We start from the raw sequence: 26,016 nt of genomic DNA on the forward strand, positions 1-26,016 counted from the left end.
ATCATTAGAGAAATGCAAATCGAAACTACAATGAGGTATCACCTCACACCAGTCAGAATGGCCATCATCAAAAAATCTACAAACAGTAAATGCTGGAGAGGGTGTGGAGAAAAGGGAACCCTCTTGTACTGTTGGTGGGAATGTAAATTGATACAGCCACTATGGAGAACAGTATGGAGGTTACCTAAAAAACTAAAAATAGAACTACAATATGACACAGCAATCCCACTACTGGGCATATACCCTGAGAAAACCATAATTCAAAACCAGTCATGTACCACAATGTTCATTGCAGCTCTATTTACAATAGCCAGGACATGGAAGCAACCTAAGTGTCCATCGACAGATGAATGGATAAAGAAGATGTGGCATATATATACAATGGAATATTACTCAGCCATAAAAAGAAACGAAACTGAGTTATTTGTAGTGAGGTGGATGGACCTAGAGTCTGTCATACAGAGTGAAGTAAGTCAGAAAGAGAAAAACAAATACCGTATGTTAATACATATATATGGAATCTAAAAAAAAATGGTTATGCAGAACCTAGGGACAGGACAGGTATAAAGATGCAGATGTAGAGAATGGACTTGAGGACACGGGGAGGGGGAAGGGTAAGCTGGGACGACGTGAGAGAGTGGCATAGACTTATATATACTACCAAATGTAAAGTAGATAGCTAGTGGGAAGTAGCTGCATAGCACAGGGAGATCAGCTTGGTGCTTTGTGTCCACCTAGAGGGGTGAGGTAGGGAAGGTGGGAGGGAGATGCAAGTGCGAGGAGATATGGGGATATATGTATATGTATAGCCGATTCACTTTGTTATAAAGCAGAAACTAACACACCATTGTAAAGCAATTATACTCCAATAAAGTTGTTAAAAAAATTTTTTTTTAAAGAATTATGCATGGAAAACTTGAACGAAATGTCTGGAAAGTAAGTTGGATTGTGATTTGAAAATTCTAGTAATAAATGATACTCTGACTTTAATTACTGAATTCAATTACTTCACAGACTGGAAACTCACTTCAAGACCTGTGAAAAATGCCCCTTTTAAAAAATGCATTAGAGGGAATTCCCTGGCGGTCCAGTGGTTACAGGGGGCACAGGTTCCATCCCGAGTTGGGGAACTAAAATCCCACAAGCCGCACGGTGTGGACAAAAAAAAAAAAAAAAAAAGACATTAGAAATTAATAACAGGAGGAATTTTAGGAAGTTCACAATATGTGGAAATTAAACAATATATTCTTAACTAATGGGAGAAATCACAAGGGAAATCAGAAAATACCTTAAGATGAATGAAAATACACAACATACAAAAACTTATAGGATGCAGCTAACACAGTGCTTAGAAAGAAATTAATAGCTGTGAATATCTATATTAAAAAGAAAGATCTCAAATCAGTAATATAACCTTCCAATTTAAGAAATTAGAAAAAGAAGACTAAACTGAAAGCAAGCAGAGGGAAGGAAATAAAGACTAGAGCAGAAATAAATAAAATAGAGAAGCAAAAAACAATAGAGAGAATAAACAAAAACCAAAAGTTTGTTCTTTGAAAATATCAACAAAATTGACAAGACAGCTGGACTGACCAAGAAAAAAAGAGAAGACTCAAATTACTAAAATCAGGAATGAAAGAGGTGCTATTACAACTTTACAGAAATAAAAAGAATTATAAGGGAATACTATCAACGTGCCAACAAATTAGATAAGCAATATGAATTCCTAGAAACACCCAAACTACCAAAACTGAATCAAGAAGAAACAGAAAATCTGAATAGAACTATAACAAGAGATTGAATCAGTAATCAAAACCTTCCCACAAAGAAAAGCCCAGGCCAGGCAACTTCCCTAGTGAATCCTACCAAATGTTTAAAGAAGAATTAGCACTAATCCTTCACAAACTTTTCCAAAAAATAGCTGATGGACTTCCATCTCATTTTATAAGGCCAGTATTACCCTGATACCAAAACCAAAGACATCACAAGAAAACTGAAAACAAACATTTCTATGAATATAGTCACAAAAATCCTCAACAAAATACTAGCAAAGTGAATCCAGCAAAATATAAAAATGATTAAACACCATGACCAAGTAGAATTTATCTCAGGAATGTAAGATTGGTTTAACATATGAGAATCACATTAATAAAGGACAAAAACCATATGATCATCTCAGCATACAAAGAAAAAGCATTTGACAAAATCCAACACCCTTTCATGATAAAAACATTCTACAACTAGGAATAAAAAGGAAGTTCTGCAACCTGATAACAGAATCACATAAAATCCACAGTTAACATAATATTTAATGGTGACTAATATTAGGAACAAGACAAGATGTCTGCTCTTACTACTTCTATTCAACATTGTACTAGAGGTTCTAGCCAAGGCAATTAGATTAAAAAAAAAGAAATAAATGGAATGTGGATTGAAAAGGAAGATGTAAAAGTATTTCTATTAGCCCGTGACATGATTTTGTACATCAAAGTTTTAAGAAACCTACCTACCAATTAGAGCTAATAAATGAGTTAAGTAAATTTGCAGGATACAAGGTCAATATACAAAAATCTATTGTGTATCTATACACGAGCAATTTTTTAAAAATTAATTAATTTATTTATTTTTGGTTGCATTGGGTCTTTGTTGCTACGCATGGGCTTTCTCTAGTTGTGGCGAGCATTGGCTACTCTTTGTTGTGGTGCGTGGGCTTCTCATTGCGGTGGCTTCCCTTGTGGCAGAGCATGGGCTCTAGGCACGTGGGCTTCAGTAGTTGTGGTACACGGGCTCTGTATTGTGGCACATTGGCTTAGTTGTTCCGCGGCATGTGGTATCTTCCCAGACCAGGGCTCTAACCCGTGTCCCTTGCATTGACAGGCAGATTCTTAACCAATGTGCCACCAGGGAAGCCCATACACTAGCAATTCAATGACGGAAAGAACAGTCTTTTTTAAAAATGGTGTTGGGATGATTAGATGTCCACATGGAAAGGAATAAAGTTGGACCCTTAGCTCACACTATATACAAAAATTAACTCAAAATGGATCATAAATGTATCTAAATGGATCATAAATGGATCTAAATGTAAGAGTTAAGACTATAAAGCTCTTAGAAATAGTATAGGAGTAAATATTTGTAACTTTGGATTAGGTGGGTTTCTCAGATATGGCACCAAAAGTACAAGTAACAAAAGAAAAAATATGTAATTAGACCTTAACAAAATTTTTAAACTTTTGTGATTCAAAGGATACAATCAAGAAAATGAAAAGACAACTCACAATATGAGAAAACATATATAAAAATGATAATCTGATAAGGGACTTGTGTCTAAAGTATGTAAAGAACTCTTACAACTCAGCAATAAAAGGACAAATAATTTTTAAATGGGCAAAGGATCTGAATAGACATTTCTCCAAAGAAGATACACAACTGGCCAATAAGCACATGAAAATATGCTCAACATCAAAGGCCATCACAGAATTGCAAATCAAAACCATAATGGGAAACCATTTCACCCACTTGTATGGCTATAATTAAAAAAAAAATAGATAGGCAATAACAGGCATTGGCAAGGATATGAAAAACCTGGAACCATGTTACGTTGCTGGTGGAAACGTAAAATGGTCACTTGCTTGGAAAACAGTGTGGACGTTCCTCACAAAGTTAAACATAAGAGTTACCATATAACCCAGCAATTCCACTACTAGGTATATATACCCAAGAGAAATGAAAACATGTCCACACAAAAATTTGTACACAAATGTTAATAGCAGCATTATTCATCATGGTGAAAAAGTGGAACCAGCCCAAATGCCTATCAACTGAAGAATGGAGAAACAAAACGTGGTATTGTCCATACAACTGAGTATAATTTGTATGTATAAGAAACAAATATAGAGTACTGACACATGCTACAACAAATATAAACCTTGAAAACACTGTTAAATGAATGAAGCCAGACACAAAGACCACATATTATATGATTCCACCCATATGAAATGTCCAGAATAGGCAAACCCAGAGATAGTAGATAGATTAGTGGTTGCCAGGAGCTAAGAGGAGGGAGGAATGGGGCGTGACTGCTAATGTGAATGGCGTTTCTCTTTGGGGTAATGAAAATGTTCTGAAATTAGATAGTGGTAATGGTTGCACCACTTTGTGAATATACTAAAAGCCACTGAATTGTTAACTTTAAAAACGTGAAATTTATGGTATATCAATTATATCTAATAAAATTATTATTATCATTTTTAAAAATTTATTTACTTTAGGCTGCGTTGGGTCTTCGTTGCTGCGTGCAGGCTTTCTCTAGTTGCGGCAAGTGGGGGCTACTCTTCGTTGCGGTGCACGGGCTTCTCATTGCAGTGGCTTCTCTTGTTGTAGAGCACCGGTTCCAGATGCGCGGGCTTCAGTAGTTGCAGCATGCGGGCTCAGTACTTGTGGCTCACGGGTTCTAGAGCACAGGCTCAGTAGTTGTGGTGCACAGGCTTAGTTGCTACACGGCATGTGGGATCTTCCCGGACCAGGGCTCAAACCCGTGTCCCCTGCATTGGCAAGTGGATTCTTAACCACTGCGCCACCAGGGAAGCCCTTAAATTATCATTTAAAAAGAATGGATGTATGTCCTATAGATCTTGTTGGAGGAAATTGCACTTAAATAGATATTTCTTTTTTTCCCCCAAATTAAAATTGACTGTTGACTGTTTGAAATGACCAATAACTTATCCTTTAAAATTTAAATGACAGTAGTTAAATTATCCATATATTTGACGCATTGATCGTTGTCTAAATTAATATCTCTTATCTATGAGTAGCAGTTTATTTTATTTTAAAGTTGAAAATATTTTGAAGTGAAAAATTTCTGATGCTAGTATCCATACATAGCCCTTAATATGCTAAAATTTAGTAAATGTGTGAGAAAGGCCTTAGCATTTTCTTAGGTTTTTTTTTTTAAACAAACAATTTCTAATGTTTGAACATTTCCTTAGCACCTAGTGCTTTTAAAGATTCTTTACTTTTTCTTTAGTGATATCAGGGCCAAGCAAAACAGAAGTCAAAGAGTAAATGAATTTCTGGCAATTCTATGTTTAATCAGTATTCAACTCATGGTGGAGCAATTAAGCAAGACTTCCCATGTTCAGTAATTTCCATATCTTGGTTTTTCCAGAATGAATTTTCAAAACAGTGTTTCCAGGCTTCCTGAATGTGAATGTTAATATACAGAAGTTTCTTGGCCTAGGTAAGAAAAATATGAATTTTTTACTTTTTCTCCCTCTTCCTCCACATAGTCTATGTACTGGAGAGATTACTCAGGAGTCCAATTTCATTTGCTATTTTTTAAAATATTTATTTGTTTATTTGGCTGCACTGGGTCTTAGTTGCGGTGTCCGGGATCTTTTTAGTTGAAGCATGTAGGATCTAGTTCCCTGACCAGGGAACGAACCTGGGTCTCCTGCATTGGGAGCGCAGAGTCTTAACCACTGGACCACCAGGGAAGTCCCTCATTTGCTATTTTTAAGCTAAGTACACTGGCTTTTTTTTTACAATAAATGCCTATATCAAAAAGGCCAAGCTCATATGGTCATTGAAGTTAATTAAATGTTTGTGTTATATAGTTATGTACAACATTATTAGTTTGCAATAAATGACACAAGGGACTATGTCAAATTCATAATAAAAGCAAACAGCTATGGTGGGGCTTGATCTTCTGAAGTTGGGTTATATTATAGTTAGGGTTGCCAGATTTAGCAAACAAAAATACATGATGCCCAATTAAATCTGAATTTCAGATAAACAATGAATAATAATTTCAGTATATCTCAAATACTACATGAGACATACTTATGCTAAAAAATTATTCATTCTTTATCTGAAATTCATACAAAACTGGGCATCCTGCATTTTATCTGGCAACTCTAATTACATGAATAAGAGAGATTTTCTGCACTCTCCTTACAAAAAGCTGCGCATACTAGCAGTAGGATATAAACAGACTGAGAGGTCCCTACATTTCTGTCCTGGCTGGTCACTGAACAGTTAAGGAAGTATCCAGCAAGGTCCTAGAATTGGGCTGGCTTGTGATCGGATCTTGGTCTATTTTTAGGCTGAGATAAATGGGACAGTTATTCCAGGGATTGGGGAAAAGCGAGTCATATTTAAAATTGTGGAGAAGTATGTGCTTGAGAGGGGAGAGGAGGGTGTCATATATTGCCACAGTAAAGGCCACTTCAACCACATCATTACTGTGCACATCCACCCCACCCCAGGCAAAACAAAGTAGGTATAAATGATGTCCTATTAATTGGAAGGAGCCAGAGGGCTCCCTGTTTTTGAATGTGTGGATTGAGTAGGTCAAGCAAACGAACAGTGAGATGGGAGACTGGCTTTGAAATCATCTCCACTGGAATGAAGCACGGATACCTCAAACCCAATGCATCTGCCACTGATGCATTACCTTCCCCTTTCCCTGACTTCATTCATGTATTCAATATTTGAGTGGCTACTCAGTTCCAGCATGTGCTAGTTCTGGTCATATACCCATGAGCAGAATAGGCATGGTCCCTGCTCTCAGAGAACTTATAGGGGGAACATGCTGATATAATCACAAAAATACATGTTTAATTACACATTAAGACATTGCTATGAAGAAAAGATGTTGGTTGCTATGAGCAAAAGATGCTGGTTATAATCAAGATGGTATACCACTACTGATCTTTACGGTGCTATTATAATGAAGAAACACTATGAAGCATCCTGAGAATTAAACTTTTTAAAAGAAAGTATTACACATTTTCCTGTTTAGGGAAATAATATTCCATTAATATTCCAAGGCACTTAGCACCTGTCTCCTCACTGGGGTCACCGTGGAGGCTCCCAGACGACTGTAGTGCAGCTACTTCTGGCCTGGAACGCAGCTGCTGGTTAACAGCTGTACAGCCTCAGAGCTCCACACTCAAGGCCTTGAAGAGGGGCTCACCGCACCCAATTAAATAACATATATTTCTATTTTCGAATAATGCATCTTGTGTCTTGCAGATGTACCTGGAACTAATGAACAGAGGTACTTTCTGCTTACCTGAGCTTTCTCAACTCGGTTTTGGCAATTTTCTTTTCTGTTAAAAATTCCTCCCCCCCCCCCCCCTCTTTTTTCCCCCATATACCACTTCATCATCTAACCGATGGAACCCAGTTTAGCCTTTTTCACTAAATGGCTGGAAGAAGGGAAAATTAGGAAACTGGATGGGGCGGGGGTAGTGTCAAAACTTTCTTTGGGGGGCCCCAAGCAACCTTACCCCGAGTGTCCAGTCCTAACTCCTGGTTCCTTTCCCTTGGACAGGGCTCGGGCGGCCCAAGGATGAGGCGAACTGAGGGAGAACAACCGGAGCCTCTGCCCGCAGTCCTCCCTCCACCTCTTTGCCACCTCGGGCTGCATTTTCCGGACCGGAAAAAAAAGAGCCGGGAGCACACTCGCCGCGGCGATGGACCGCCGGCCTCTGGGGGAGGAAGGCGAGTCCGCAGCCCCGCGGCCACTTTGATCGTTGCGCGCCTCCAACTTCACAGAGTGCACCGCTCAGGGGGTGCAGCCCGGCCTCCGCCCAGAGCGACCCCGGTCCTCGCGTGGGGAGGAGCTGCGGCGGGAAAGCCGAGCCGCCGCCCGCGGTCTAGAGGCCAGCCGCCCGAGTTCTTCCGGCCCTCGGCCCTCGGCCCTCGGCCCGCGGCGGGGGAGGAGCCGCCGCCACCCGCGTTCCCTGGCCCCCGCCGCCAGCGGCGGAAGGGCCGCGCGCTTCGCGGAAGCGCGGCCGCAGCTGAGGATCAGCTGCTGGAGGAGGCGGAGAAGGAGAGGGAGGAGCCTAGGGGAGGGGGAAGGGGAGGGAGGGGACCGTCAGGAAGCCGCGAACGCCACCGAGTGTCTGCACACCTCGCTCCGTCTGCTATGGCTGGTTAAAGAACCATCCGGATAGCAGCGCGGGGGGAGGGACGGGTGGGGGGAGAGCGCCGGCCGCGCGTGAGGCCGAGGGAGGGGCGGCGGCGTGAGCGGCGGCGGCAGTGGTTCCAGCATGAAGAGGAGAGCTGGCCTGGGGGGCAGCATGAGGTCAGTGGTGGGCTTCTTGTCCCAGCGGGGCTTGCATGGGGACCCCCTGCTCACTCAGGACTTTCAGAGGAGACGCCTGCGAGGCTGCAGAAACCTCTACAAGAAGGACCTCCTGGGCCACTTCGGCTGTGTCAATGCCATTGAATTCTCCAACAATGGAGGCCAGTGGCTGGTCTCAGGTAAATCAACCCCCTTCCCCTCCCCGCGCCTCCCGGCCCCCTTCCAACCTCCCCTTTCCGCTTTCCCTCGCCACCCTCCTCCTGCCCTCCGTCCCCACCCCCTCCCTCCTCAACCCCCTCTTCGGCGGTGGGAAGGTGGGTGTCAAATTAAAACCCTGGCGGGGGAGGGAGGGAGAGAGGGGTAGGAGAGGATGTCTTCTATAAAAAAGACCTAAAATGGTTGACAGGTCCTTATTTCGCTTTATCCCAAGTGTAAAGTGATCTCTCCTGATGACTGCGGTGGAAGTGTGGGTCGGGGAGGGGGGCGAGGTTACCGCTTGACAAAGTTTGATGGGAAACTCTTCCTCCGCGTACTTTAAAAGGTGCTGGGGGCATTTGAGCGATTTGGTGGGGGAGGAGGCCGAGGCACGCCGGATGCCGGGGGCGGCGGTGGGGAGCTCGAGCCCCCGTCTCCGTCGTCCCGGGAAGGGGCCTTGGGGCCGGGGGCCGGGCTGTGACAGGGCCGGCCGCCGGAGGGGTCGGGGCTGCGACTCCGGGTGAACGGAGGGGAGGTGACGAGCGGGTCCCCTTGGGCTGCCCCCTCGTCGCCCTCAGGGGCCCAGCGCCATCTCCTCGGGTCCTGGGGTGGCCTCTTCCGTATCTTGTTTTTCTTATGGCTTTGGGAGTGCCGAGGGCTCTGGAGGCCAAGGGGCACCGGCCTGAACTTGAATGCGCAACTTGCGAGGCAGGGGGTGGGGGGGTGGACGACCCCGGGAGACTTGTTGGCTGGAGCCCCGAGCCCGCACCCCCTTTCCCCGCGCCTGCCGTTGCAGGTGGTCTCCGCGCCTCCTCCTCCCGCCCAACTGGGCTTGGTTGCCCCCCGGCTCCCCCTCCGGTGTTGGGTAAGTGGCGAAATCGAGGCCGGCGCTCCGGCCGGGCGGTGTAGGCCTCGCTCTCTCGGGGCTCCTAGCGACAGGCAGTTGAATCGATAGCCTATTGCTCCCGGGGAGGCCGGGGCCGGGCGGGTGGCGGCGATAGCTGCTCCGGGGGAGGTGCGCCTGCCGCCCGTGGGGGCGCTCGCCGCCGCCCTCATCACGGGGGTCGCGGGCCCAAGGCTGGCGAGTGGGGATGGATTACGCTGGGGGCGGCTCCCCGAAATCCGGCTCAGGGGAGGAGGGCGAAGACGGCTGATCTGGCGTTCCCGCTCGCCTTCTGCCCTCCCTACCCCGTCCCTTTTCCTATATCGAGAGGGAGGAAGGGGGAGCCCAGCGCTGGACGTGGCGCTTCGCTTCACCCAGGCCGGTCCCCGAATGGTTTTCTAATTTACGTCAGTGGGCAGCTCGCCAGAAACTTCTGGGATCATGGCAAAGCATCCGTCTTCTTCGCGAGTAACATTCGGAAGTGACACGGGGTGTGCAGTCCAATTTGGGGGTAACAGAGATAAGTCTTGTGATCATTTCATGATAAACCTTCTGGGGTTTCTCCAGAACTGACTTGACTTTTCCACTTCAGATCGTTTTCTCTTTGACTAGGTAGATTTTGGTCCTAGATCATCTCCTGAAGAAATCTGATATTCCACTTCGAGACATACCCCAAACAAAAGCTTCCTTCCCCCACAGGGCCAAAAATTCCAGGGGCAAAGATGGGGGAAGAGCTCTTTACAGAGCTCCCAGTTTTCTCCCCTGCTGCTACTTCTGTATTCATCATACTCCTGTCTCCTTCCCAGACTGATGTATTCCAACAGACATGTTCCCAGACACAAGTAAATGCACCCTACAGGGTGAGGGAATTTGGGGGGTGCTGTTACAGACTGAGCTAATCGTGTTAAATCATAAATGCGGTCATACATTGCTCAATTTAACACGCTTTTAATTAATTTATTTATTTTAAACATCTTTATTGGAGTTTAATTGCTTTACAGTGGTGTGTTAGTTTCTGCTTTATAACGAAGTGAATCAACTATACATATATCCCTATATCTCCTCCCTCTTGCATCTCCCTCACACCCTCCCTATCCCACCCCTCTAGGTAGTCACAAAGCACCAAGCTGATCTCCCTGTGCTATGCTGATCTCCCTGTGCTATGCTGATCTCCCTGTGCTATTCGGCTGCTTACCACTAGCTATTTTACATTTGGTAGTGTATATATGTCCATGCCACTCTCTCACTTTGTCCCAGCTTACCCTTCCCCGTGTCCTCAAGTCCATTCTCTACGTCTGCGTCTTTATTCCTGTCCTGTCCCTAGGTTCTGCATAACCATTTTAAAAATAACAGATTTATTAAGATATAATTCACATGCCATACATTTTATCCATTTAAAGTTCATTAACACTTTAAATATATATATATTTATTTATTTGAGCTGCGCCAAGTCCCAGTTGCTGCCTCTAGTTCCCCGACCAAGGATGAACCCGGCACCCCGCATTGGGAGGGTGGAGTCTTACCCACTGGACCACCAGGGAAGTCCCCATTAACACTTTTTTAAAGGTGCTAAAAAGTTGCCTCCATTCTCTACCAGTTATCCTTGTGTAGTACCTTCCCCCATGTCTTAAATGAACCCAATTTTCTCTAGACTTGACCGGTTCATTTCCTTTATCTTAATTTTAGTCTATAGAGGAGCAGGGTCCTTTCCACAGGCAGGCTCTGGTAAACCTTCTGGTTCTAGGCATTCATTTTCTCTTTTCTAGGCCTGAGTTGCCCATCTCCATCAGTACTTACTGGGTTCCAACTTTCTTTGCCCCTTACTCCTCCTCCTTCCCTGCACGCTTCCTCTAGCTTAGTTCGTCCTGTTTCCTTTTTATCTACTCCTGTCCTTGTTCCTAGTCTTCCAGTAGGCTTTTTCACCTGCCCCTCCAGTTTAGCTCAGCTAGTGTTAGCTTTCTTACTTGTTCCCTGAAAGGTAGAGTTTTGGTTAAAAGCCTTATTAGCTTATTCACCATCTAGTATGAGTACAACTTATGCAACAGAAAGTTCCTCCTGTTCGCTTCAGATAAGGAAGCCCCCTCTGGGAGTCCTAAATACACTTGTTAAAGCTAATTAAATTTTGTTCTGGGAAGTCCTTCAATAATCTTCCCAAATTTAAAACTATTTAAGGTGTTTACATCTTATCTATCATTGTCCTTCGTTAGCAGTTAACACCTGAGGGGAGGAGCACATGGTATTTTGAGGCTAATGCTATCAATCCCTAATGCTTCACCAAAAATGTGATGGAAGGCCAGACTCTAGGATGGTAATGAGATTACTTTTATGCATTTTGTTGTAGTGCTTGTATCTTGTCTGGATTGGTTAAAGCTCTTGAAAGTGGTGATTAAAGTGATAGTTTGTTCCACAGAAAAGGAGATCAGACTTGTGGTTACCAGAGGAGGGAGCGGGGGTTGGGCCGGTGGCAGGGGAATTGGATGAAGGCGGTCAGAAGGTACAAACTTCCAGTTATAAGACAAACAGGTACTAGGGATGAATGTATAATGTACAACATGATAAATATCATTAGCACTGCTGTATGTTATATATGAAAGTTAAGAGAGTAAATCCTTCGAGTTCTCATCACAAGAAATTTTTTTTCTATTTCTGTAATTTTATATCCATATGAGAGAGTGAATTCGCTAAACTTATTGTGATTATCATTTCATGATGTATGTAAGCCAAATCATTACGCTGTATGCCTTAAACTTATACAGTGCTGTATGTCAATTATATATCAAAACTGGAAGAAAAAGTTTTTTAAAATGATAGATTGTCCATAGTTTGCCCAACTGTTTTCATTTTCTAATTGTTTGGGCAGGCTCACGTTTCTTGTAACTGACACACTATTTGGGGTTTTTTGTTTTGTTTTTGTCTTTTTTTGTTCTTTTAATTTAATTTATTTATTTAGTCGCACAGCTCGGCCTGTGGGATCTTAGTTCTCCGATCAGGGATTGAACCCGGGGCCATAGCAGTGAAAGTGCCGAGTCCTAACCACTGGACTGCCAGGGAATTCCCTGACACACACTATTTGATAGAAATAACTTAGACCTAGGCCAAAAATAATATTTGCATGATTCCTATGGCCTTATAAAATGCTGTTTGTTAAGGATACGTCATTGCTTTTTTGTTCTAACAGCTAGCCCTTTTCCAGGGCACAATGAGGCCAGCAGATATTAAGAGTAAAGCAGAGAAAACCAGGAAGGAGAAAAGGTGCTCAGCTGGGAAGTGAGTGTGTGACAGCAACAAGTGGGAGGATGTTTTTTTTGACATTTTGAAATACAAAAGTATTTTAACCTAAAAAGTATTTTTCTTTATTGCTGAAAGGGGCATTACTGTGATATCATGTAAGGCAGTGTGGTATAGCATACACATGGTTAAAATCACTGCTGTGTCATTTAATGTGTAACTTTAGTCAAGTTGCTAAGCCTCTCTTTCCTGATTTAAGCAGTGGGAATACCAGCACCCACCTGAAGGGCTGTTGTGACAGCTACATTAGGCAAAGTTTAGATTGGGTACCGAACAGAGTTCCCAGCCTCTCAGCAAAAATGCTGAGTTTGGGGCTCCCCTGGTGGCGCAGTGGTTGAGAGTCCGCCTGCCGATGCAGGGGACGCGGGTTCGTGCCCCGGTCCGGGAGGATCCCACATGCCGCGGAGCGGCTGGGCCCGTGAGCCATGGCCGCTGAGCCTGCGCGTCCGGAGCCTGTGCTCCGCAGTGGGGGAGGCCACAGCAGTGAGAGGCCCGCGTACCACAAAAAAAAAAAAAAAAAATGCTGAGTTTGTTTTCTTTCCCCTTTGTACTTGTAACTTGTGGTTTCATTATTAGCTGATACTTGTTCTTACAGTGCTGGTAATGGACATGTGCAAATGGGGCAGACAGGATAGTTTTGTGATTTTTTGATGTGGAATGAGGAAGCACGATATGGTGGGGAAAGAGCCTGGGCTTTGGTGTCACGTGATATGTTGGAGGCTCCACCAGTCACAGATTGTACGAATTTAGGCAAGTTCCTTCATTCCTCATCAGTAAACGGGATTAACAAATTGCCCTCACTACCTAACAAGGAGGTCTATTCAATGAAATGTCATATGTGAAGGTACTTTGTGAACTATAAGGGTTTGAGTGAACGTTACTCTATAAAAGACAGCTTATGCCTGATGCAGTCTTATCTTAGAATATTTATGGGTGTTAGTTCTTTGAGAGATAAGGAACAACATTAAGTACTACTTACAAGAGATCCTAACACCATCAAGGAGTTTATGCTAGTATACATATTTAGGGGATAGCCTGGGTTTACCTTTTAAGTCTTTGGTTGCATCTGATTCTTTCTTTAAATTGCCTCCATTGCCTCCTCTTAGGTTTCTCCTTTTCCCCAGAATGGAAATATGTTTGCTTAAAAGTCTTTTTATTTTCTCTTGGGGAAGAAGATGAACATCTTCTTGCATTCTGCCTGCTAGACCAATCAGAATGTAGCTCTGGGGGAATTCCCTGGCAGTCTAGTGGTTAGGACTCAGCGCTTTCACTGTGGGGGGTCAGGTTCAGTCCCTGGTTGGGAACTAAGATCCCACAAGCTGTGAGGCACAGCCAAAAAAAAAGAGTGTAGCTCTGTATATGTAACTCTCTGCTTTCTTATATCTTATAAATGGTTTTGGTAAATAGAATCTTAGCAGTAAATAAAAATATTTAGCTCTTTGGGATAAGAGTTGCTGTAATATTATTTACCCTGAATTGATGTTTAAGGCATTGGAACTTGTAGCACTAGCAGATTAATAGCCCATAGTGTGAACTTTCGAGTTACAGTGAGAGATTATGATTTCTTTTTTAATGCTTATGACTAAATGTAGAAAAAGCACCCTCAGAAGCTTTTCAGATAGCATCGGCAACTATACTATTTCAAAGTGTTAATTAAGTAGGAGTTGTGAATGGGGAGAGGCATTCAATTACTTGGGCATAATATTTATAATTGGACTCACTATTTAGTCCTATTTCTATTTCTCCCATATTCTTATGGGATATAAGTATCCACAGTTATATAGAGAGATTAAGAGTCATATAATAAGGACAGTGATACATCTCACAGGGTTGTGGTGAGGATTGAATGAAATAACACTTGTAAAGTTTTTAGCACAAGGGCCTAGACCATGCTGTTGCTCTGGTTGCTACTGCTGCTGCAACTGTTATTACTGTTGTTGTTTAACTTGAACCTCATAAAAAGCTTACTGCAAAAAGAAAAAAAAAAAAAAAAACTTGAGACAAAGGGGTACTGCTTTCTGAATGCTGAGTTAAGAAGTGGGTGCATTTATTTTCTCATGCATTGAGCAAGGTGAAGAGCCCTTTCATTGCTTATAAACAGTGCTTAATTTTGATTTTTCTTTTTTCTTTTTCATGGTTTCAAGAAAGAATTGCTTTTCCTATTGTTTTAGTCTGAATTTAAATACTCAAGGGTGGAATTAAAGACAACCTTAAAGGAACCAAAATCCTAATTCAAATAAAGATTATGTAGGTTAAGAAGGAATTGATTTTGTTTTCAGTTTTTGGTGCCCTATGTTATATTAAAAGTATTGTCTCTTATAATTTAAGAACTGAATATTGATCTATTAGGATTAACTCTTAGATTATTGTGGCGATGTGAAATTACATTTCTTTTCTACTGAATTCTGTGTTCTCTAAAATTTTTGATTTTAAGTTATAGGGATTAGGTTACTGTTTGCCAAAGTGTGCGTATATAAGCTGATTTCAGGTGATCTTTGAATGAATATTTACATTTTAATAGTACATTTATTTTATACATGTTAGAAAAGTTAACTAGCATATATAAAATAGCTTTCATGGATTTATTGCTTAAGGCAAGGGTAAATTTTATTTTATTTTATTTTTTTTATTTTTTTTTGCGTTACGCGGGCCTCTCACTGTTGTGGCCTCTCCCGCTGCGGAGCACAGGCTCCGGACATGCAGGCTCAGCGGCCATGGCTCACGGGCCCAATCGCTCCGCAGCATGTGGGATCCTCCCGGACCGGGGCACGAACCCATGTCCCCCGCATCGGCAGGTGGACTCTCAACCACTGCGCCACCAGGGAAGCCCCAAGGGTAAATTTTTAAAAGTCAGTTTAAAGTAAAATAATGGTGACTGTGTTGTGTGGATATGGCAAAAATCAAAAGGTGATCATGATTAACTGTAGCTTGGGAAATAGTACATTAGGTAACCCTTTTTTATTTCTTCTTATGGAATCAGAGAGATGGAAAGGTCTTCATTATATGGAAAAGGGAGTGGAGAAGTAGAAAGGTGACTTGTTCAGAGCTGCTTGATTAATCTTTGGCAGTGAGGACTGTTAAGTAGGACTCATTGCTTCTAGGCAAGTGCTGTTTCCAGGTTGCCTTTTTATGTTTTTCTGTCCCTCTTCTTATAGGATAGGCAGCCTTTTCTGGAGCTCTTCTGAAGAACTGAAAACTGACTGTTAGCAATTCCTAAGCACATGTGCAACTCTAGTTGCCCCTCTTAGATGATAAATTGTATTTCTCTGTTTTGCTGTGAATAACTTGCTTTACATAGGTATCTTATGTTTATTTGTTAAAAATACTTAATGAGGGCTTCCCTGGTAGCGCCGTAGTTGCGGGTCCACCTGCCGATGCAGGGGACGGGACACAGGTTCGTGCCCCGGTCCGGGAGGATCCCTCATGCCGCGGAATGGCTGGGCCCATGAGCTGTGGCCGCTGAGCCTGCGCGTCGCTCCGAGATGGTGAGAGGCCCGCGTACCGCAAAAAAACAAAACAAACAAACAAAAATATTTAATGAGAACACACTATGTCTGCCTCTTTAATCTCAATGATAACTCTAAGGGTTATTTTTTTTTAACACTTATTTAGCAGATAATGTGTGCCAGGCCCTCTGCTAAGCACTTCATATGTCTTATTTGCCACTTGGAAAATAGCCAGTGTTACCTATTATCTAGAAAGATAAGGGGATTTGAAGGTTTTGTATTAATTGCATTAATTAAGTGCCAAAGAATCAAGAAAGGGCATTGATAAATGACTGCTGAGGATTCTGTAATGAGAACAGGTAGGGCATTAGTGGAAAAATAGAAATTGGAATTCAATAGAAATTGGAATTCCAATAGAATTGGAATTCATTTCTGGTTAAAAGGAAGTGAAATAGAATTCTAGGAAGGAAAAAAGATTTTTTATTATCTTGTCTATTACCTTGGTCTTTGTAGAAAATTTGGTTCCAATAGCTGCTTCCCAAGTTTTTGTTCTTTTCAGCTTTAATGCTTATTGGTCACTACTGCCAACATAATATAAGCTCCCTAAAGCTTAACTCATTATCTCATACACCCTGCTGATCCCTCAAAAATCTACAGTGCTCCCCAGTGCCTACCAAATTAACTAGGAATGGCTCTCCTGATGTTCGAGGCATTACTGTTTATAAAAATAAATGTTTAACAATAAAAATAGCTAATATTTGAGCATGTCATTCATATATCAAATATTATTTGGGGGGTGTTTAATATGTGTCAGGCACATTTACATACATGATCACATCTAATACTTATAAAAGAATCTTTCCTAAGGTACAGATAGTACTGTTATCCTTATTGTACATATGAGGAAACTGAGGCTTAGAGAAGTTAATTTGTGAAACCTGTAGTTTGTGGTGGAGCTGCATTTCCAGCCTCGGTCTGCATGAGCTCTGCGACGTGCTGCTAACTGCTCTGAAATTTTTAGAACGTTACATACATTTTAAAAGGATATGACCTTTTCCTTATATTCTCATCTCCCTGTGTTATCACTCTGATTTGCTAATTGTTTTTTGCTCCCGTTATGTGGAAACAGAGGAAGGGGGTGCGGTTGAGGGAGATGAATCATGGGCTTGGAGCCAGTAAGCACAGTTCTGGTCACAGCTGCAGAACTCACCACTCAAGCAGGTCTCTCTCAGGACAAAAAGTCACTTCAACTGGATTTTGGTCTTGGCTGTCTTCTTCTTCTTCTTTTTTTTTTTTTTTTTAATTAATTAATTAATTAATTTTTTGGCTGTGTAGGGTCTTCGTTTCTATGCGAGAGCTTTCTCTAGTTGCGGCGAGCAGGGGCCACTCTTCATCGCGGTGCGCGGGCCTCTCACTGTCGCGGCCTCTCTTGTTGCGGAGCACAGGCTCCAGATGCGTAGGCTCTGTAGTTGTGGCTCACAGGCCCAGCCGCTCCGCCGCATGTGGGATCTTCCCACACTGGGGCACGAACCCGTGTCCCCTGCATTGGCAGGCAGATTCTCAACCACTGCGCCACCAGGGAAGCCCCTTTGTTTTTGAATTTAATTTTATTTATTTTTTATACAGCAGGTTCTTATGTTATCCATTTTATACATATTAGTGTATATATGTCAATCCCAATCATCCAATTCATCACACCACCAACCCCCACCCCTGCCACATTCCCCCCTTGGTGTCCATACGTTTGTTCTCTACATCTGTGCCTCTATTTCTGCCCTGCAAACCGGTTCATCTGTACCATTTTTCTAGGTTCCACATATATGAGTTAATATACGATGTTTGTTTTTCTCTTTCTGACTTACTTCACTCTGCACGACAGTCTCTAGATCGACCCACATCTCAACAAATGACCCAATTTTGTTCCTTTTTATGGCTGAGTAATATTCCACTGTATATATGTACCACATCTTCTTTATCCATTCATCTGTTGATGGACACTTAGGTTGCTTCCATGACCTGGCTACTGTAAATAGTGCTGCAGTCAATATTGGGGGTGCATGTGTCTTTTTGAATTATGGTTTTCTCTGGGTATATGCCCAGTAATGGGTTTGCTGGGTTGTATGGTAGTTCTCTTTTTAGTTTTTTTAAGGAACCTCCATACTGTTCTCCATAGTGGCTGTTATCAGTTTACATTCCCACCAACAGTGCAAGAGGGTTCCCTTTCTCCAGACCCTCTCCAGCATTTGTAGTTTGTAGATGTTCTGATGATGTCCCTTCTAACTGGTGTGAGGTGATACCTCATTGTACTTTTGATTTGCATTTCTCTAATAATCAGTGACGTTGAGCAGCTTTTCATGTGCTTCTTGGCCATCTGTATGTCTTCATTGGAGAAGTGTCTATTTAGGTCTTCTGCCCATTTTTGGATTGGGTTGTTTGTTTTTTTAATATTGAGCTGCATGAGCTGTTTATATATTTTGGAGATTAATCCTTTGTCCGTTGAGTCGTTTGCAAATATTTTCTCCCATTCTGAGCATTGTCTTTTTGTCTTGTTTGTAGTTTCCTTTGCTTTGCAAAAGCTTTTAAGTTTCATTAGGTCCCATTTGTTTATTTTTGTTTTTATTTCCATTATTCTAGGAGGTGGATCAAAAAAGATCTTGCTGTGATTTATGTCAAAGAGTGTTCTTCCTATGTTTTTCTCTAAGAGTTTTATAGTGTCCAGTCTTACATTTAGGTCTCTAATCCATTTTGACTTTATTTTTGTGTATGGTGTTATGGAGTGTTCTAATTTCATTCTTTTACATGTAGCTGTCCAGTTTTCCCAGCACCACTTATTGAAGAGACTGTCTTTTCTCCAGTGTATATCCTTGCCTCCTTTGTCATAGATTAGTTGACCATAGGTGCGTGGGTTTATCTCTGGGCTTTCTATCCTGTTCCATTGACCTATATTTCTACTTTTGCGCCAGTACCATACTGTCTTGATTAATGTAGCTTTGTAGTATAGTCTGAAGTCAGGGAGTCTGATTCCTCCAGCTCCGTTTTTTCCCCTCAAGACTGCTTTGGTTATTTGGGGTGTTTTGTTTCCCCATACAAATTTTAAGATTTTTTGTTCTAGTTCTGTAAAAAATGCCATTGGTAATTTGATAGGGATTACATTGAATCTGTAGATTGCTTTGGGTAGTATAGTCATTTTCACAATATTGATTCTTCCAGTCCAAGAACATGGTATATCTCTCCATCTGTCTGTATCATCTTTAATTTCTTTGATCAGTGTCTTATAGTTTTCTGAGTACAGGTCTTTTACCTCCTTATGTACGTTTATTCCTAGGTATTTTATTTTTTTGTTGCACTGGTGAATGGGATTGTTTCCTTAATTTCTCTTTCTGATTTTTCGTTGTTAGTGTATAGGAATGCAAAAGATTTCTGTGCATTAATTTTGTATCCTGCAACTTTACCAGGTTCATTGATTACCTCTAGTACTTTTCTGGTGGCATCTTTAGGATCCTCTGCGTATAGTATCATGTCATCTGCAAACAGTGACAGTTTTACTTCTTCCTTTCCAATCTGTATTCCATTTATTTCTTTTTCTTCTCTGATTGCCGTGGCTAGGACTTCCAAAACTGTGTTTAATAATAGTGGTGAGAGTGGACATCCTTGTCTTGTTCCTGATCTTAGAGGAAATGCTTTCAGTTTTTCACCATTGAGAATGATGTTTGCTGTGGGTTTTTCGTATATGGCCTTTATTATGTTGAGGTAGGTTCCCTCTGTGCCCACTTTCTGGAGAGTTTTTATCATAACTGGGTGTTGAATTTTGTCAAAAGCTTTTTCTACATCTATTGAGATGATCATAAGGTTTTTTTTCTTCAATTTGTTAATATGGTGTATCACTCTGATTGATTTTCATATATTGAAGAATCCTTGCATCCCTGGGATAAATCCTACTTGATCATGATGTATGATCCTTTTAATGTGTTGTTGGATTCTGTTTGCTGAGGATTTTTGCGTCTATATTCATGAGTGATATTGGTCTGTAATTATCTTTTTCTGTAGTGTCGTTGTCTGGTTTTGGTATCAGGGTGATGGTGGCCTCATAGAATGAGTTTGGGAGTGTTCCTTCCTCTGCAATTTTTTGGAATAGTTTGAGAAGGCTGGGTGTTAGCTCTTCCCTGAATGTTTGATAGAATTCATCTGTGAAGCCATCTGGTCCTGGACTTTTGTTTGTTGGAAGATTTTTAATCACAGTTTCAATTTCATTACTTGTGATTGGTCTGTTCATGTTTTGTATTCCTTCCTGTTTCAGTCTTGGAAGGTTATACTTTTATAAGAATTTGTCCATGTCTTCCAGGTTGTCCACTTTATTGGCATTGAGTTGCTTGTAGTAGTCTCTTAGGATGCTTTGTTTTTCTGAGGTGTCTGTTGTAACTTCTCCTATTTCATTTCTAATTTTATTGATTTGAGTCCTCTCCCTCTTTTCCTTGATGAGTCTGGCTAATGGTTTATCAATTTTATCTTCTCAGAGAACCAGCTTCAGTTTTATTGATCTTTGCCTTTTTTTTTTTTGCGGTACTTGGGCCTCTCTCTGTTGTGGCCTCTCCCGTTGTGGAGCACAGGCTCCGGACGCGCAGGCTCAGTGGCCATGGCTCGTGGGCCTAGCCGCTCTGTGGTATGTGGGATCTTCCCGGACCAGGGCACGAACCCGTGTCCCCTGCATCGTCAGGCGGACTCTCAACCACTGCACCACCAGGGAAGCCCCTGCCATTTTCTTTGCTTCTATTTCATTTATTTCTGCTCTGATCTTTATGATTTCTTTCCTTATGCTAACTTTGGGTTTGTTTGTTCTTCTTTTTCTAGTTCCTTTAGGTGTAAGTTTAGATTGTTTATTTTAGATTTTTCTTGTTTCTTGAGGTAGGCTTGTATTGATATAAACTTCCCTCTTAGAACTGCTTTTGCTGCATCCCATAGGTTTTGGATCGTCGTGTTTTCATTGTCATTTGTCTCTAGGTATTTTTTAATTTCCTCTTTGATTTCTTCAGTGATCTTTTGGTTATTTAGTAACGTATTGTTTAGCCTCCATGTGTTTGTGTTTTTTTTATGTTATTTTTCCCTGTAATTGATTTCTAATCTCATAGCATTGTGGTCAGAAAAGATGCTTGATATGATTTCAATTTTGTTAAATTTACTGAGGCTTGATGTGTGACCCAAGATGTGATCTATCGTGGAGAATGTTCTGTGTGCATTTGAGAAGAAAGTGTAATCTGCTCTTTTTCGATGGAATGTGCTATAAATATCAATGAAATCTATCTGGTCTATTATGTCATTTAAAGCTTGTGTTTCCTTATTAATTTTCTGTTTGGATGATCTGTCCATTGGTGTAAGTGAGGTGTTAAAAGTCCCCTGCTATTATTGTGTTACTGTTGATTTCCTCTTTTATAGCTGTTAGCAGTTGCCTTATATATTGAGGTGCTCCTATGTTGGGTGCATATAGATTTATAATTGTTATATATTCTTCTTGGATTAATCCCTTGATCATTATGTAGTGTCCTTCCTTGTCTCTTTTAACATTCTTTATTTTAAAGTCTATTTTATCTGATATGAGTATTGCTACTCCAGCTTTCTTTTGATTTCCATTTGCATAGAATATCTTTTCCCATCCCCTCACTTTCTATGTATATGTGTCCCTCGGTCTGAAATGGGTCTCTTGTAGACAACATATATACGGGTTTTGTTTTTGTATCCATTCAGCAAGCCTGTGTCTTTTGGTTGGAGCATTTAATTCATTCACATTTAAGGTAATTATCGATATGTATGTTCCTATTACCATTTTCTTAATTGTTATGGGTTTGTTTCTTAGGTCCTTTTTTTCTCTTGTGTTTTCCACTTACAGAGGTTCCTTTAGCATTTGTTGTAGAGCTGGTTTGGTGGTCCTGAATTCTCTTAGCTTTTTCTTATCTGTAAAGCTTTTGATTTCTCTGTCGAATCTGAATGAGATCCTTGCTGGCTAGAGTAATCTTGGTTATAGGTTCTTCCCTTTCATCACTTTAAATATATCATGCCACTCCCTTCTGGCTTGTAGAGTGTCTGCTGAGAAATCTGCTGTTAACCTTATGGGAGTTCCCTTGTATGTTATTTGTCATTTTTCCCATGTTGCTTTCAATGGTTTTTCTTTGTGTTTAATTTTTGTCAATTTGATTACTATGTGTCTCGGCATGTTCCTCTGTGGGTGTATCCTGCCTGGGACTCTGCGCTTCCTGGACTTGTGTGGCTATTTCCTTTCCCATGTTAGGGAAGTTTTCTACTATAATCTCTTGAAATATTTTCTTGGGTCCTTTCTCTCTCTCTTCTCCTTCTGGGACCCCTGTAATGCGAATGTTGTTGTGTTTAATATTGTCCCAGAGGTCTCTTAGGCTGTATTCATTTCTTTTCATTCTTTTTTCTTTATTCTGTTCTGTAGCAGTAAATTCCACCATTCTGTCTTCCAGGTCACTTATCCATTCTTCTCCCTCAGTTCTTCTGCTATTGATTCCTTCTAGTGTAGTTTTCATTTCAGTTATTGTATTGTTCATCTCTGTTTGTTTGTTCTTTAGTTCTTCTAGGTCTTTGTTAAACATTTCTTGCATCTTCTCGATCTTTGCCTCCATTCTATTTCTGATGTCCTGGATCATCTTCACTGTCATTATTCTGAATTCTTCTTCTGGAAGGTTGCCTATCTCCACTTCATTTAGTTCTTTTTCTGGGGTTTTATCTTGTTCCTTCATCTGGTACATAGCCCTCTGCCTTTTCATCTTGTCTATCTTTCTGTGAATGTATGTGGTTTTTGTTCCACAGGCTGCAGGATTGTAGTTCTTCTTGCTTCTGCTGTCTGCCCTCTGGTGGATCTTGGCTGTCTCTAAAGTCTCCTTCTTCCTTAACACTGAGCGTTCTGCGCTTACTTACGTCAACCATGTGGCTAACTTCACACCTCCTTTAGTCTAATTACGAGTGGGTATACAGACTCTGGTTACCAAGTTGGTTCTTCTTCTCCATTAATCTAACTAAAAGTACAAATAGTATATACGTGTTTACTGAGCCTGTGGTTTTGAGTTTGATTTCTGCTGAATGTATGCTGCTTGAGTATGGCTGAATTTCAGCCATCAGAAATAGGTATCTTTCCTTATAATTATACCCGGGGAGAAAATATCTATGCCTGGGGCACAGATAAATAATGTGCTTCCGAATAAAGTGCCTTTTGGAAGAAGGTTTAAACAATGTAACATGGGCGATCTGCCTAGAGAGCACTGTAAGTCATTTGGAAGCACTTTTGACACTTGGAAGCACTTTTGACAGTAAAATGAAGCATAGTGTTATTGCAGGTTAAGTTTACTTCTGTCACCAGCAGCTTCACTCTGCTTCTGTGAAAAAGGTGTTTTCTTTCCAAGCTTGCACACTGACTGGATGAGCAAGGAGGGTTACTCTTCAGGTTCTGGTCTTGGATTCCACTTGCTCTTCACCTCAGTTTTTCTAGGTCAGGGATTTAGGGAAAGAATTGACAACAGTAGTTCGTCACTTTAGTTGTCTGCTCTTCCCATGCCTGCGTGTTCGCACTTCCTTTGCCACCTTGCTCACTCCTTGCACTTTGTAGTGTTAGATGCCCGAGATTGTATCATGTACCTCTCAGGATACAGAGTTGATATGCAATGGAGATCAGGTCTATGTGCTTTGAGTACTATTTTCCTATTAGGGCCCATCTTAAGGGAGTTATATTCCAGAGGGCTGGGGCATGTAGAAATCAATGAGAAAATGGCATCTGAGGTAACTGACAAGCTTATAATATATCCAAGTAGCAGAGATGATATTGGCAGCAAGGCTGATTTCCATCTTCCCTTTTGCCTCTGCTGGGGCTCCTGCGGTTGATAAAGTGAGGTAAGATTACCTTAAATGGTTGATCAAGTAACTCCTTAAGTCCCCTGCCTTTGCTGGGGTCCTTTATGACTAAGATGACCATATATCCTGGTTTACTTGGGACCGTCCCAACATCCTAGTACAATTATTAGTGCTCCTTTCATTCTTAAAGAGGTCCTAGTTTGGTTTATAAGTCATATGGCCACCTGCTCATGATCGTCCGAGTTGTCTGGCACTCAGGTAGAACCAAAGCCCTAGTCTCTTAACTCCTCCCATTCACTGTTGAATGCCTCTGCTGGAAAAGCTTCCAAGCCCCCATTCTCCTCACGTCAGGTCTTTCAACTGCCACTTTTAAGGTATTAAGTTGAATCTGAGAGGCAGAGTGGTTGGTTAGTCATTTGTCTCCTCCTCGTCCTCTTATTAGAAAGAAAAAAAAATGCTAAAACCATTAAGAAAATGCTAGATCCAGAGGCTAGTAAGTTACCCCTTCCTTTCTATATACTTCCTCTTATAGTTCTTGTTCTACTGTTCACTTGCTGTACATTCTTTTTTCTTTTTTTTTTCTTTTTAAGTCTTCCTGTGGGTTGATGTTTTTTGCAGAGTTGATTTTGAGGAAAGATATTTTGACGAATGATTCTCCACTGAGCTGGAGTTTTTTTCCTAAGGTGTTTTTAACCCGAAGCGATACAATATTAAAACCATGCTAAAGGCTTAGTTTTGTGGAGTATCTATCTAGCACCATATACATTTGGAATAAAAGTTGGCCCCCTCAAGTGTATAGGTTGGCCTTGCGAAGAGTTTTCAGGGATTGTAGTTTTTCAGATATGTGGGCAGTTGGCTGTAGAATATCTTTGGTGTTGTGTAATGTCATCATTAAAGAAGTTTAAGCGATCTGGACTAGAGTGCTGATTGCACCCTTCTTGTGATCTTAGGCTGCTGATGTTCTCCCTCTGTGGAATCGTACAGTTTTATTGCTGGAAAGGACTAATGATCATCTAATTGAAGCCTTTAATTTTACATATAAGGGCATAAAGGAGCAAAGAGGTAGAGTGATTAGCCCAGTAGCTCACAACTAGTAAGTAGTACAAGCAAGATTAAAATCTGGGTCTTCTGACCTGGTCCCTCAGTAGGGAAAATTATGAGGTTCTGCCTTTATAAAGGACTTACTCAAGTAAGTGGCTTACTTCACCAGTACATTCTGTCTGCAGTTTTATTGTCTCTGAACATGATTGTTTTAAGTTGGTGGTGCCTCATTATTTTGCAGGTGAGTAGTAGAGATTTTCCAGGGTGGAGGCAGACTGTCACTGTGGCTGACTCTCCAGTTGTAATTCTTAGCCTGCCTATACTTCCTTACTTTAAAAAGTTTTCCAAGAACATTACTCAGAAGAAGGAATTTTTTGCAAATCCAGATACCCGTCAGAATCTTATTACACAACTTTCCTCATTCTGAATTTCCATTCAAGTCTTGTGTCTAAATTCCGGTTGTATCTTTCATGTTACTCCTTAAAGCCAAGTGACTGACTGGAGTCTCTGGGATTGTTGTTTGTTTCTTTATAGGTGTCTTAACCATGTTTGATGGCCTAGCACAGATATCTTATCCTTTGCTGCCATAGGTGGCTGAAGCATGTTTTGCCTTAGACATACTGGCAAGAAACAACTGAAATTGGCATGTTTGGCAACCAGGTTCAAGCAGCCCTTGATTTTAGTCTCAGAGTTGACCTCTCTGTTTATACCTACTCTTGGGTGGATATTGTGTACCTTCCTGGAAGGACTAAGCATTGGTGCCTGCTTTGGTTCAATTTTTAGAAATTGCCCAAGAAGAGAAAAGAAAGCTTTATTATGTTGTTACTGTTGCTTATGCAAGGAATTTTGCAGAAGTTATGCAATCTTCTTATTTAAAAAAAGAAAAACTTAAAAATCAGAAACTTCTCAGATTGAATGAAGAGCATCTGTGCTTTAATGAGGAGAGTGTATTGTGCAGGTTAGTTCTCTATGGCAGAAGAAGTGAGACTGGACATGAAGACAGTCTGTGGTCTGGGAGTACCTCAAAATAAATGCTTCGTCCACTGTCATAACTTCCCTGTAAATCCTTACTGTTGTTGAGGATCTGTTTTTAGCCCTAGCTCTATTTGAGGATCTTTTGTTCTTTGATATTTTACGAATTCCATACTTTGCTATTGAGAATTTCCTGTTGAATCATACAAGTTATCAGAATATGGCACGTATAAGACAGACTT

At 41.4% G+C, this 26,016-nt stretch overlaps 2 protein-coding genes across 3 annotated transcripts in view; one reads left to right on the plus strand and one right to left on the minus strand.

Moving 5' to 3' along the window:
• EXD2 (exonuclease 3'-5' domain containing 2) overlaps positions 1-7,765 on the minus strand; it is a 95,531-nt gene extending 87,766 nt beyond the window's left edge. The window contains exon 1 of the mRNA XM_060095938.1: positions 7,293-7,765. The gene's annotated coding sequence lies outside the window, so the exon portion shown is untranslated. The remainder of the gene's footprint in view (positions 1-7,292) is intronic.
• Positions 7,766-7,996: 231 nt separating this feature from the next.
• The window catches only part of DCAF5 (DDB1 and CUL4 associated factor 5), a 110,064-nt gene continuing 92,044 nt past the window's right edge, over positions 7,997-26,016 (plus strand). Inside the window, exon 1 of one of the 2 annotated variants that reach the window (XM_060095940.1) lies at positions 7,997-8,271. In XM_060095940.1, the coding sequence (XP_059951923.1) occupies positions 8,058-8,271 (214 nt within the window). In that variant the 5' untranslated portion in view covers positions 7,997-8,057. The remainder of the gene's footprint in view (positions 8,272-26,016) is intronic. The other variant, XM_060095941.1, reaches the window with a different exon arrangement.

The sequence above is a fragment of the Mesoplodon densirostris genome, chromosome 4 (assembly GCF_025265405.1).
Source record: "Mesoplodon densirostris isolate mMesDen1 chromosome 4, mMesDen1 primary haplotype, whole genome shotgun sequence".
Classification (NCBI taxonomy): Eukaryota; Metazoa; Chordata; class Mammalia; order Artiodactyla; family Ziphiidae; genus Mesoplodon; species Mesoplodon densirostris.